The sequence below is a fragment of the Pomacea canaliculata genome, linkage group LG5, assembly GCF_003073045.1.
Source record: "Pomacea canaliculata isolate SZHN2017 linkage group LG5, ASM307304v1, whole genome shotgun sequence".
Taxonomy (NCBI): domain Eukaryota; kingdom Metazoa; phylum Mollusca; class Gastropoda; order Architaenioglossa; family Ampullariidae; genus Pomacea; species Pomacea canaliculata.
Window position 1 is genome coordinate 26,916,447 of NC_037594.1, and position 13,750 is coordinate 26,930,196.

Genomic DNA, 13,750 nt, shown 5'->3' on the forward strand with positions numbered 1-13,750 from the left:
TAAATATTGTTTTAAACCTCATACAGCCCCGGGTGATTTATGTGAGAAAGAGAAAGCAGTTTGGGGTGGAGGTTGCTAGAACTGGAAGGTTATTGCCTGATGTTTTCGTGCTTGTTTATATTGGAGTATTACTTTTTATACTGTGCTGCACTGAAAGATGAATAAAACATTTATATGTTCCTTACAACATTTTGAGCTTATGGTTCTGCATGATTGCTCGAGTACAGTTTCTGATTTATTTGGCATTTAATCACCAGTGGGTGTGTTCTCAGTGTGCTGCACGCACTCACGCACCCAAAGATCCAGATACACCACACGTGTGTCGATTTTGTACCGGACTACTTGACGAGTGCTTGATGGCAAAAATCTAAATGGTCAACAGGTATTTTAAATTTCTTATACGATAAACATAAACGTTTATTACACTCTTTTCATTTTGCTACAAGCACTTGTGGGCGATATGAATAAAAATGTGATGTTTGCCACTGAAGCGAGTCGCGGTTGGTGGTCACGTGGTGTGAGGCTGGTGTTAATGACGGTGTTACTCTTTCTTGGTTCTTCCCTGTCGTCCATTACTAACCCTCGTTTTTACATAGTGAGATGGTTTACTTTAAAATCCACTTATGTTCTACGCTTAAGCCTTTTTATTTATTAAACTAATGAGATGAACAGGCAAGAGTCAAACTTACATCTTAAGTTAAATGTAAGAAATGGCATAACCTGTTTACAGGCATTGGAAGCCACTGTTGCTCGATGGCGAAACATTTGGTTTGTTTACCCGGCCTGTAGTTTACTCAGAGGATGGATGTTAAGTGGCAGACACTTTTGGTCCTACAGGGTCAAATTAAACGATGAAAATAACAAAACCGTCGATGGGAAAAATCAGCTAGGGATTCTTTTGAATGGGGAGCTTGAGACATTGCGACACCGGTAGTCCATAACAAATTTCTGCTGCCATGGAGACACATAATTGAAGGAAATGCCAACTAGAGTTCCCGTTAGTGAAACATTTGTAACAGAAACTTCTACGGGAAACAACTGAGCTGAAAGAAAGCAATCGGTGAAGATGTCTGTGTTTGTACTGAAGCTGCTGACATTTTATGCAATATTTCTGATGTACGGTAAGTGTTGACTTCCCGGACTGTTGTTACAGACATTGTTTATTATATAAGCCATTAGTAAACAAGCATATTACAAAGAAAACAATGATTTGAAAGTAGCGAGCTTAGAGTAGTTTGTGTACAGGTTTTGGTTGTCAACGAGGTTTTGAGAAAGTGTATCACCATATCACTGTTTGTACTTTTATATTTGTGTTTATGCCTGTATAAGCTCGGTAAAACACTTGGAAACAGTTATAAGGCTCTCTGGAATACACGATGAATTATATTATTATCTCCTTATATAAAATTCGACGTATAGTTAAAAAATTATTAATCAATTAATCAACCAATCGTTAATTAAATAAGATAATTAAAACGCGTATCATAACTGATTTGATTCCTTAACTATGAGGCATAAATAATGAATATTTATGCGAGAAACATTGTTTGTAAATCAGTGAATTATTCGTTTTTATGGACTATGAAAATCCTCTTAAAATATTTAGTATTTTCCGCATCAAATCGGTATTACATTATTTTTCCCTGACAAATATTCTTTTGAAATGACTTAACATGTGTCTATGCTTATTGGTAGCTGCCACTTTTGAATCCTTAAAGGTGTCTTTTATGTTTTAGCTTATTTTAAGGCATAGATGAACATTTGAAAATTTAAAAAAAATCTTTCTCTGATGAATGAATGCTCGCTGTTGGTCAATAGTTCTTTTCGTTGACCGCAGTGTTTAGTCGTGCATTTCTGGATCCAGTTTCTCGAAGACTAGCAGACGAGTGGAGTCTACTGACATGGAAACACAGACCACACTTACCAAAGAAATTTATCATCACAAATAATACAGCAAAGAATTTAGAATACAAAACACAGACTAGTCGTGTGGTCAAAGAGGTGGTGAACTGTAAATGGTTCGTCCTTTCTAAGACACCGCATGAAGAAGGCAAAAAACTAGCATTCTTCTTCCGGGCTCTTTATCTCATTCACTGAATAAATAATTTTACAATAATATTCACCTGAACCTTATAGAAAGACGGACTGACAGTGACAAAGGAGACAGGAGGCCACAAAGCTTAGTAAAATGTTTTTACTTTTCCTTTGGAAGGTCCCAGGCAGGGCGTCGAGACCAGTTGTTGCCCTGGAGACAAAGCAGAGACAGGTGGGAGGGCGGCCTGCAACCAGACATCAAGCCTGGTCAGGAAGAAAGACTGGATTATGGACTTGAACATAACCGCCTTCATCAGCAATGTTCTCCTTGTAACAACTGCTGAGAATGATGGTAGTACACGCATGTAAACGCACGATCCCCGATCACCTCCTGACAAGCTTTTTCTCGCTTGTTTATTCGCAAGTTCGTTCGTTTGTTTTGTTCGTCTCTTTTCAATGTTTGATGTTTACCTAAGGTAATCAAATACTTCTTGTCTACAGATTCTGTCCAAGTGGACATCGGGACTACCTCGTGTGACACCTTTGATGACAAAGCATGTTACATCACATGTTCTAACCTCACCGTAGATCGAAAAAGCGCGTGCTACGTCACAATCAACGTCACGTGCAACGTGGACAACGTTGAGGGGCGCTACGTCCGGATTCGCAAAAGCAACACTACAGAAGAATTCGCGCTCTGTCACGCCATAGTCGCGGGCTGGCCAAGCAATGGACAAGGTTTGTATGAGTTCGAACCCAGCTTCCTCCTCTCCATCTTTGTTTCCGTTTATCGAAATCTGCTTTTACTGCCTCGTTCCTGTTTACAACAATATCCTAGTTCATGTAAGATTTCTTCATAGGACCATAGGAGAGTGCTTTAGGAGAGTGTTGTTAGATGATGATGATGATGATGATGATGATGATGATGATGATGATGATGATGATGATGATGATGATGATGATTGATGATGCAGGGTTGAAAAATTACGCACTAAATGCCTCAGCCAGCCAGAGTTCGACATACCACTCCTCATACCCTAGTCTGGCGGTGGACGGAGAGTGGGGGCTGTCTCCATCCTCAAACTCCTCGTGTAGCCAAACGGTCATGCTGGATTCAAACAACACGCGCACGGTCCACTGGTGGCAAGTCATCTTGACCAAGCCCATACTAGTGTCCAGCATCATCATTGTGAACATTTGGAATAAATGTTGCAGTAAGTAGAGTAAGCGCACATTTGTAAAGAGTGAGGAAAGTTCAGTTTCTGCACAAGTACAGTAAGCTGTGCATGTTGTATCTTCCAAATATTTCTGATTTTTAAAAAAAACTAAACTAGTTTCGAGAACCGATAGGAAAAAAAGAAAATAAAAGAATCTGTGCTTGGAACACCAAACCAGAGATCGTTGCATTTTGCTCCTGAAAAAAATGAGCATGAGACAATAGACACACTACTCACAGTCCATACAGCAATGTTTTGGAAAAATTTCTACAAATTTGCTCCTAGTTTTACTCAGAAACAACTCAACGGCATTTTTACTCGATCCCTGCCTACTATAATTAGTGATACATTAATGCTGAACTACCTTTAGCATGTCAAGAATTTCTTGACATAAAAGCACGGGCCGTCACTCGTGTGCTTTTGTTTTTGGTAGGAATCTGTAAAGTTTTATAACTATTCTCAGCCACCATGATTTTATATAAATATAATATATTTTTTGATATAAGTGCGCGCGCAAAAACCTCAGTTTGAAGTTGTTTGTTTGGATGATAGAGTGCGTGTACATGGGTGTTCTTTGTGAGCAAATATAAAATATATCCACATAGTCATATATATGTTTGTGTGTCTATCTGTTTTCACGTCTCTCTGTGTTTGTACGCGCTTGTGTGTGTGTTCCAGGTGACAGACTGGCCAACTTCACAGTGGAACTGGGGAGTCTGGAGTCCAACGGCAGCATCACCTACACGCTGTGTCGTTACCATGACGGCGTTGCTGGACCCCTGACGACCCTGAACTGCATGAGGTCCATCTGGGGTCAGTCTGTGCCGCATATCCAAGACGGGGGATAGATTGACACTGTGCGAGGTTGAAGTCTATGGCGACGAGGACAACAGCACAGAAGGTGTCGCAGGTGAGTTTGTGCAGGTGTAGTGAGTTGTGGTAGGTCTCGTATTGTCTCGCGTATGAATGGTGTCTTGTGTCTGACGTCGTGTCTGACGTCTTGTGTATGACGTCTTCTGTGAGTCATTTGGTCCACGTCACTTGAAGCAGAAAAAGACGTCATATATATGAGGGAAAGTGTGTGTGTGTGTGTGTTTGTCCTAATGTCCACCCAGATGTTGACGATGTGTCTTTGCTACAATACCTCAGAACTGATATCCCAATTCAACTGTAACAACCCCGAGCCGTCCACCCAGGACACGACTTCGTTCAGTGAGTCGCAAACAGGAGTTGTAACGGAAGACTGGAGCACTACGTCGACTGCAGCGCAACACTGGGATGCTTCGGAAGAGTGGAGCTCGAAGCTAGAGCAAAGTACTTCTGAAGTGTCTACTAGAGCACGAGACTGGGTTGTAATGTCCACTGGAAACCAGGACTGGAGTCCGTCTCAAGTGTCACCTGGAAACCAAGACTGGACTACGTCTCAAGTGTCGACTGGAAACCAGGACTGGACTACGTCCTCGGACACGTCGATTGTAGACTCTACGTCTCCTCATGTGCGTATGGTCATGCTGGCTTTATTTCTTTAATTTAATTTCTGTTCTTAGCAAGTTTGTGAGAAGCAATTGTATCCTCTGTTAACTATTTTCAGAAGCATCCTTATAATAATTAGTCATACAATGCACTCTAAGCTGTGGTTCTAAACCTATTAACATGCCAATGTGGATATTTTATTGTTGACATTGATGTAAAGGAGTAAAACAATAAAAATAAGGAGGAAAACGGAACCTTTTGCTACATACTTTCAAATCAATAATTAAACAAATAATGCTTGAAGGGCAAAGTATTTATTTATACTCGCATTTCATGGGTAATATATTATTAGGGACACAGTGGAGATAAAAATGTCTCTACTCGTCTTTCTTTGCAAAATCACGATGCTCTCATTCCGTGTTACTTAGTTCCTCTTTGTGTGTATTTGTCTTTTATTCGTAATCAGTACTGTTGTTTATCCTTCCGTCGTTCATATGTTGTTTGCTCTTCTGTCCTTCTTGTATGTTGTTCATATCTCGTTCTTGACTACGAGCATTCTTCTGAAGAGTTTGAGTTTGCGCTATACAAATATTGCTTCTTTATTATTATTATTATTGTTATTATTGTTATTGTTATTAATTATTATTATCCATGCATGCTGTCGATTATTCTACTCTTGTCAGATGACGACGTACTCGATGACAAATGCATTGAGTCCGAAGAAGTCTTACTGCGCATGCCGATGTAACGAATCAGCGAGAAAACTAAACACAACAGAAGTGGAGGTGAGGATGATGCAGACGACCAGAGAGTTATTAGTACAATCATCTTTTCAGGGCAAACAAAGTCGAAAGAAGTCCAGCGCCTCTGACGCTCGACTGTCGTCTGCGACCGTAGGGATCACTGGTCTTACCTGTGTTCTTCTGGCATTTGGGGTCATTATCGCCGGCGACCTGTATCGGGTGTGTCACTTCTTCCTGACACGGGCAAAATGGGGTGGAAGGGGAATACAACCAGAATAAGGCGAGAGGTTTGCATGTCATTGAGTCTTGGCCCTTCATCTGTTAGCAGACAACAAGGGTTAGTGGCAGGTAATGTAATTATTGTCATTACTGTGTCTGAACATTTGTATTGTGCAAGGATTGTAATCGTGGGAAACGTTTATCTAATCTGTTAGTCCACTAAATCTTGCTAGGCCTACCCCGACAATTTTTACACCGGGTAGCTTTTAGAATAGGGGTCCTTTTTAATAACTCTCTATCAGAATTGATAAATAGTGGGACCATAGTCATCAATATAAGTGAATGTAAGCGAATTGGGAAGTCATATGTTTAGTTTATAATCTCACCAAACGATGATGGGACAGAAATATTTGGTTTAGAAATTTATAGTCAACAATAAATGCTGAAACTGATTAAAGAGGTACATAAATAGTCTGTGTTGCACTTTGTCGGGTGATGTACAAGTAGAGGGCCTCCTGCTTGAAGCATTTTTTGAAAAACATCAAAGATCACGTTCGAATAAATTTGTTTTAATGTTTTTTTTTTCCAACCACTATGCATGCATTAAGTAGATAAAGACACACATAATTTATTTATTATTGTTGCTGTTAAATTAGATGTGTCATTTAAATAAAAAAATCAATTTCTAAACATTTTATCACACATTTCTTATGTCGCTTATCTTAAAGAAAGTTTTTGTTTTTTATTGTCAATAAAATTTCACTCAGCTATCAATCATTCCGGAAGGTTGTTCAGATGTTTGATGTTCCCTGCTCGTAATTCTCCTTACCGTGATTTTTTCTAACTTTTTTATTTAATGAAATTATTCTCATTTTTGTCGGACTGGAGGGCTAGAAAGAAAGATAAATGTTTATTTCCATGGTCAGGTCTCGTGCATATCGATAATTTTTACAGCAAAAGTAAATGTTTCCATACAGATCAAGGGAAGCAAATCAGACGACGCTTGCCCTTTGATTATTTCCCTTGCAACGGTAGCCAAAAGATCTGCCGTAAACTATTGCTCTCTCTCTCTTCCTCGACACTCATCCCTTTAATTCATGTACTTTCTTGTTTGCTCATTCTGTCTGTTCAACACAGAAGCGTGCGCACACACCATCACATTATTAAATATGCACACACATTTTATTACAACGAAAATGAAAAAAGTGGGATAAAAGGAGACCAAAAAAAAGGAAAAAGAAAAAAAAAAGTAATGATGATGATGATGATCCCGACGACAACAACAAAATATTCGAGATAAAAGTGAAAGAATTATAGCCTAATCAGATGGTTCGATGCAGACTAAACAATAAAGTTGCTGGCTTTATTTTATTTATGTAGGAATGATTACGCAAGTCGCATATTGGGACTCCGATGACTGAATGACTTTTTTGGGGGAAAAGTGGATTGAAAGGCAGTCTATCTCGTCTCAGTCAATCTTATTCCCTGCAAAACTAATTTGTATACACAGTGTCGTCTGTAGACAGCACAAATAGTAGTAACTATATTTTTTGTTATTCATTCAATATGTTTGTTATATGCATGATCTATAAGGCAAGCGCTTCCATGGAACAAAGAGTTTTATACTGCATGCACTTGACGAGGAGGATCAGCAACAGAAATATTTCTGCGAGTATCTGAATTTTTGGAGAAAGGACTAGAGTTTGACCATAAAGCATATGTTAGAGCCAACAGAACAAAGAGTCCGTTGGCTGGCAACATTTAGCCTCGTCTAGACGCCAAATCTGGCTTTCAGACCTTCCCACAAGCCACGGTCAATGGAGTTTCGTGTCCAAAATAATGAACCAGAAACACTCAAGAAGGCGACCAGACGCCTGCCAATGTTGTGTGAGGAATGCAAAGGAACTGTCTTCCTCAAAGAATAATTTAGCTACAAGTTGCGTGACTACAGACAAACTGTTCCACCTCAGCCTGCAGGCTATTTTTTAAGCAAATGATGGACACTGGTCTTCTCACTACAGAATGCAAGTGGAAATGACAACACCAGCAGAGGAGGACAGTTGCACAATTCTCAGACCTTGTCCTTCAGTAGCTTGCAGTAACGGATTGTGAATTTGTTATTGTAGTTAAGGACTATAGCTGCAGTTCTTGTCACAAGCTCTTCATTGAGGGTAGTATATACGATGTCTATTTATGACATAACCCTGGTCCGTCACATTGCCAGGCTGCTTGCCTTCTAAATTAGTTGCTAGTATATACATAGTTCAACAATTACCTAAATGCTCATTAAGTTAAACTTCTCATCCGCCTTTGCACTTGCACTGATATTCTGCTGCAATTTTTACCATTTAGTCAATTTATATTGGCTACAAAATGTGCTTTCTTATTACTTTCTTATTATTTTTTCTGCCCTTTTACTTCATTCAGCATTTGTTGTGGTTTTTAATCAATGTCTGGATCGGCAGCTTCTGCTCATGGTGTTACTGAAAGAACAAAACAAAACAAAACAGAGATGCGTACTTCTGACAGATGCTTAAGTTGTGAGCGAGGGGAATATTGTTTTTCATGCAAATGTTCAATAAATGTTTCCGAGCGTCTGTCCCTGTCACACTTTGCCAGTAATTTCTAATATCATTATCGTTTTGCAGCATCTCTCTTGTTAAACAAAAGTTTATTTGTTCAGACCCGTTGTAAGCAAAGATATGTCGATGTAGTTTACTCTCCATTGTTGGCGCAGACAGTCTATGGCTGCCACTTGGATGTTTGAACAATAGAATAACAAAGCATGACAAACAAGCCGTAGGCACGACTAATGTAAACTAAGCTGCGGGGCTGTGCGAGGACAGAGGTTGAAGTCAACAAGTAGTCTGCCGCTCAAGTCAAAGATGAATTAAACCTTGTCGTAAAACAAAATGGCTTTTGCGTCGTCTGTGTTGTCCTCACTTGGCAGTTGTAGTTGTAGGGCTTCCTACCCCTCACCTCCTTCCCACCTCCACATAGGCTGGTCGTGTAGACAGAGAAGCCAAAGACAGAATCCCTCTTCCCCGAAACCCCCCCCCCAAAAAAAAAAACCAACCAAACAAACAACAACCAACAACAAAAAATAAACAAAAAACCAAAACCAAAAACAAAACAAAAAACAAATAAACAACAAAAGAAACCCAACAAAAAACAAAAAAGAAAAGGAAAACAAGCAACCAAAGTACATGTAAGGCTGATCTTATTCATAACATTTACAGCTGTCAAAGGATAAACATCTGGAAAGCACTGAAATCAGTTATCTGTTCTAATTACGGACGGAATTAAATGATGGCTAAGCTTCTAAGTAAATCAAAACAAATTAAATGGCAGGTGTCAATGAACAGGTAGCTTTTAGGAATGTAGATGAAATATCAAGAGGTCAGAATCTTGTCACTGAACTTTTCTCTTTTACGCGTGTGAATGAAAACACACACAATTCCTTTTGATGAATTTAGCAGTTACTAGACGAGCAGCAAGCGAAGCAGCACGACGACGATGATGATAATAACGACGACTTTGGCACGACGGATGTTCGAGAAGGATTAAATGTCCCGGATACAATTACATCGGGAGTTTCCATGATTGTATTAGGAGTGCTTAGAGACCACAGAGCGGCATCGCGGGGGCTGCGGGGGCTGTGGGGGCTGCGGGGGCTGCGGGGGCTGCGGGGCGTGGGCGGGCGGAGTGCGTCTGACGGCGGCTAACGTCACGTGACAGTAATTCGCGTCTGGCAGGTTTGTAGGTGATTCAAACCTCATTGTCGGCCTAGTCACGTCGGAAGTCATTACGATGTTTAATGTTCGTCCGAAGGCGTGCGCCGGTCTTTCTCACTGGCTAGCAGCGGCGCAAGGATACAGACTGTGAGTAGGTGCAGCACAAGGGGGCGCTGTGGCTCTCTCACACGCATGCGCTGCAGAACCTTCCTGAATGTCTGCTCTATCCTCCTCCACCATCCACCCACATTCCTCCGTATGTGATATGTCTAGTCTGTGATCTGTTCTTCTTCTGCATAATTGCATCTCTCGTTCATCTTCTTTTTAATCTTTCATCGTATGAAACTCGCAATTACTAACATTTTATCTTTCGCGAAGTTTGCTCTCTCTTTAATCGTCTATTTCTAATTTATCTCGCTCTCTTTAATGTTATCTTTCATTTATTTCTCTCTTTCATTTATCATTGATCTGTCTCTCCGTCCGTCTTCTAGTTTCTCTCATTTTTGTCTCTCCTATCCCCATATCTGCTGTTTACCAGTGATGATGATGATTATGATAGTAATGATTGATAGTAATGATGGATGTACAAGATCAACGTTGCAATTATGTCTGAGATTTAACTTAGAAGTAAACAATACAATGACATTCAATATTATACATATATACGTAGACTATCATGGTGCTCTCATTTTCAGACACTCTTGTTTTATAGGGCAACATTAGTAGCCACATTTTGTTTTAACTTCTTACACAAAAGGTCAACCTTAGAGGGGAAGGGGAATTTATGATACAAGAGCAGAGTATATCTATTACTTAGGGCTGTATATTTAGGCCATGGTAAGAAAAGAAGGTTCAGGTCGTTCACACTTTAACTATCACATTGCTAACCTCAGGTTTGGTGCTGGTTTGGTGACAACGACTAACTCTTTAATTTCTCTTTTTTCTGTATTATACCACTAACCCTAACCTCTCATTTCTTTCAGTCTTTCTTTCTCTTATGGATCTTTTATTATCGATCTTTCTGTCTCACTAAGCTCTTATCTCTTATACACCGCTCTAAACCCTTCAATGGACGAAAGAATTGAGGATCGGAAAACGGTGTTTATTTGCTTAACAGTCATTGAGCCAGACAAACACAACATAGTCAACAAGTTCCTACGAGTTCCTACAACTTTTAGTACACCATTGGCAATATTCTAGAAATCATCAGAGATTACAATTAAAGATTAAAATTAGGACGAGATTACAGGCATCTCGAGTGTCACAGGACTTGATAAACATCATTTATTTCCAGAATTAATTTTTGCCAGTTTCTTACCAATGTCCTTCCACTCTGATGAGCACGTGGCTCTGTATTCTTTGTCAGGAAGATGAACATCCACAGTTTTTACTGGAGCTGATGATTGCTGCAAATTTTTTTTTATTCAGTGAACTCTCATACTTCTGGTGACCTCTTCCTTCTAGAAGATATATTAAAAATAATTTCTGACAATGTAAAAATATTGTTTCTCGGAATTTCTGCTTGAGTATTGTAATTCTAGATTATTTACTTGATAACTTGACAGATCCTTTGCTCTGGGCTAGGAGCGCAGATTCTGAATCGAGCAGGTGAAGCATGTTTTGATAGCTGAAATCGCCGAAAGCAACCTTCCATTGCAACTCATTATTCTGGGAAAGGTCAAAGAAGCAAGCAAAAGCTGTGATTTCGCTGTCTTCATAAGCCTTTCACATCCAGAGTAATTGGATTTCTTGTCAAAAGGGGAAAATAAGCAAGACCAAGAAACACTGGCGATACATGAAGGAAAAGCTACCACGTGATGCATATGAAGAGAAGGAAATGACATTTATACATGAATATTATGTTTGTAGTTTCTTTTCTTACATAGTAACATGTCGGATTGTTTGGCTGGCAAAAGTGTATAGCACACTTCATCTGTTGTGAGGTCTCGTGAAAAATCACTTGTATGTATTAAGATTAATGTTTCCAAACAAGTCTTTAGAAAAATAGAAGCCAAATGTCTCTGATAAAACTGCTTTTTTGCTTCTGGTTCGTCGTTTATCATGAAACTGTAAATTTTCCATCGCTTCTTGGGTTTCCTTAATATCCCTGAACATAACTTTTACCTCCAGAAGTTGTATCCTCATTTTTTTTACGAGAATTAAATGTTCGCAGACATGTTCCGTGGTGGTGATCCGAACGCAATCGGTATGACGAAGACTTCAACTCAGTGAAAGCATCAGTAGGCAAAGTAAAGGCATAAATGCCAAGTAAGATTGAAGAGTGAATTATTTATCATGCCAGCCCGTTTATTTAACAGAGGATAGAACATCCTCAGAAGATGCTTTGTAGTTCTGGACAAATGTATTATAGACCTCTAGCAGCCTCGACTTCTTCAAAGGAAAATCTGAGGACAATGAATGTAGGCTCATACAGCACAGGTAGAAAGAACCCTTAAATAAACTCTTCTTAATGATCAAGGAAGTACTTCCCCAGACCCAGTCGTCTTTAAAAAGGAACTAGTCCATGGCATTGCTATCATCAAGTCTTACACTGGTGGAGGGTAGGGAGGGGATTCTTCGTGTCTTGCCTTCAATTTTCTGTCTGCTGCCAATGAGTAGGCGCAGTGGGTCTTCCAGTCTGGATGAACATGGCATCGGAAGCAGCCTGAAGCCCCTCGTCTGCTCCCAGAGGTTGTAAAACACTATCTTATTCATGGATGAAAAGAGGAAGTTGGTGGAATGCGCATTAAAACTTTGTGTGTAGGAACAAAGAGAGTGGTATGAGCACTTGCTTACCTCAGTCATTACCTCAGTGGTTTCTACCTTCAGAGTACCCTCTAATTAGTTGTTTGTGGCCTATTTACAATAGTGTTGTTTACGACCACATTTTTCTAGTAATAATTCATTCTCTTATATTTCACTTTTATCTACCTTATAATATTTTTGAAATGGTAGAAAAAAGGTATTTAAAAAAATTCAGGTGGACCAATGTAACAGCTGTGTTCTGCTGTTGGATTGCATATTTTCCTGTCTACAATAGAACGAAATAATTTCTTGTTCGTTTGTTCAGAACGATAAAACAAAAGTCAGTCCACTAAAGCTTTCTTCACACTTTGGCAGTCAACTGAACTTCCAGTTTTTTTCCCTCTCTCGATGTTTCTTTTCTTTTCGATACACTTTCTGTACATCTTCTATTTTGTTACATGTCTACAATCCTTTTCGATTCGTATTAGAAATCACATGTATGGGACTTCGAACCACAGGATGTGGATAGGTAACATCAAGATGTGGACAAACCGCCAACCAGAGGACCTTCTAGAAAAAGTACAGAAGAGGTCCAACTGGAGCCCCTACACTTAATTTGCTGAAAATGATGCCCACCTAACTACTGGAAACAGTTCATGGACAAAGAGAGAGAAAGAAAGAGAGAGATAGAGAGCATAAGCACAGTTCCTATTTCAAAGTGATTTAATCATTATTTTCACAAAGATTACCCTTCACTAAATATTTATTACTGATTTTCTAAATGTACACTACCTTCATGTCGTGTAGTGTAAATACCTAATGTCAACGAATAGAACTGTTCCTTCATTTCAGTCAAGACTAATTGAAAGGTCACTGCCGTGGAAGGAGTGATAACAAATAAATCAAGTAATTACTAGTGACAGGTAGAAAGAAAGGAAATTGATGGGAAGATGAGAGAACATGATTAGCGTGTGCTCACTGAGGTAAACTAATTTTCCTTGTAAGACCTTTACTTCTACAAGCGGACACCAGAAAATACATTCAGATGGTGAGGACTTGTAGCGCCGGGACTATTTCTACCTCGAAAATTATAGCAGTGAACAAGGTGCAGGGAGGATATTAGTTTCATTATTTACTGCACAGATAATAATATGCTGCATTAATTATTACAACTTTTTTCTCAACACAGACACAGAAAAATCACAAATATTTTCCCTACATCGAAGGACAAATAAAAATAGCGAGAAGAAAGGAAAACGTGATGGAGAGTAGGAGTGAGGGATATATATCGACAGACACAGCTATGTTTACAAGAGACAGAAAAGGGAGAAGATGAAAAGAGAAGAGTAAAATAAATCAGAGGCAAGCAAAGGAAGATACCCGATTCCACAACACTCATCCTGTGGTTAACTGTTTGTGGAATTCAGCTTCTGAGGAGCAAATGGACATGGCGACAGGAGTCTAGTCCGTGACGAGCGTGACCTGCCGGGATGCTGGCCTTCATCAACTTCCTGTGACCATTATAGATGACACCTCCACACGACACACATGATGGCAAATTGTGTCAGTATGCTAGAGAACAAAG

The 13,750-nt window shown here is 39.5% G+C and overlaps 1 protein-coding gene across 1 annotated transcript; it reads left to right on the top strand.

Annotated features, from left to right (window-relative positions):
* Positions 1–1,028: 1,028 nt before the first annotated feature.
* Positions 1,029–4,235, top strand: LOC112565386. Its single transcript, XM_025240811.1, has 5 exons — positions 1,029–1,121; positions 2,213–2,386; positions 2,536–2,772; positions 3,009–3,248; positions 3,930–4,235. Exons 1-5 carry the CDS (start codon positions 1,067–1,069, stop codon positions 4,097–4,099), a joined length of 876 nt encoding a protein of 291 aa, XP_025096596.1. The 5' UTR covers positions 1,029–1,066; the 3' UTR covers positions 4,100–4,235.
* The last annotated feature ends 9,515 nt before the right edge of the window (positions 4,236–13,750 follow it).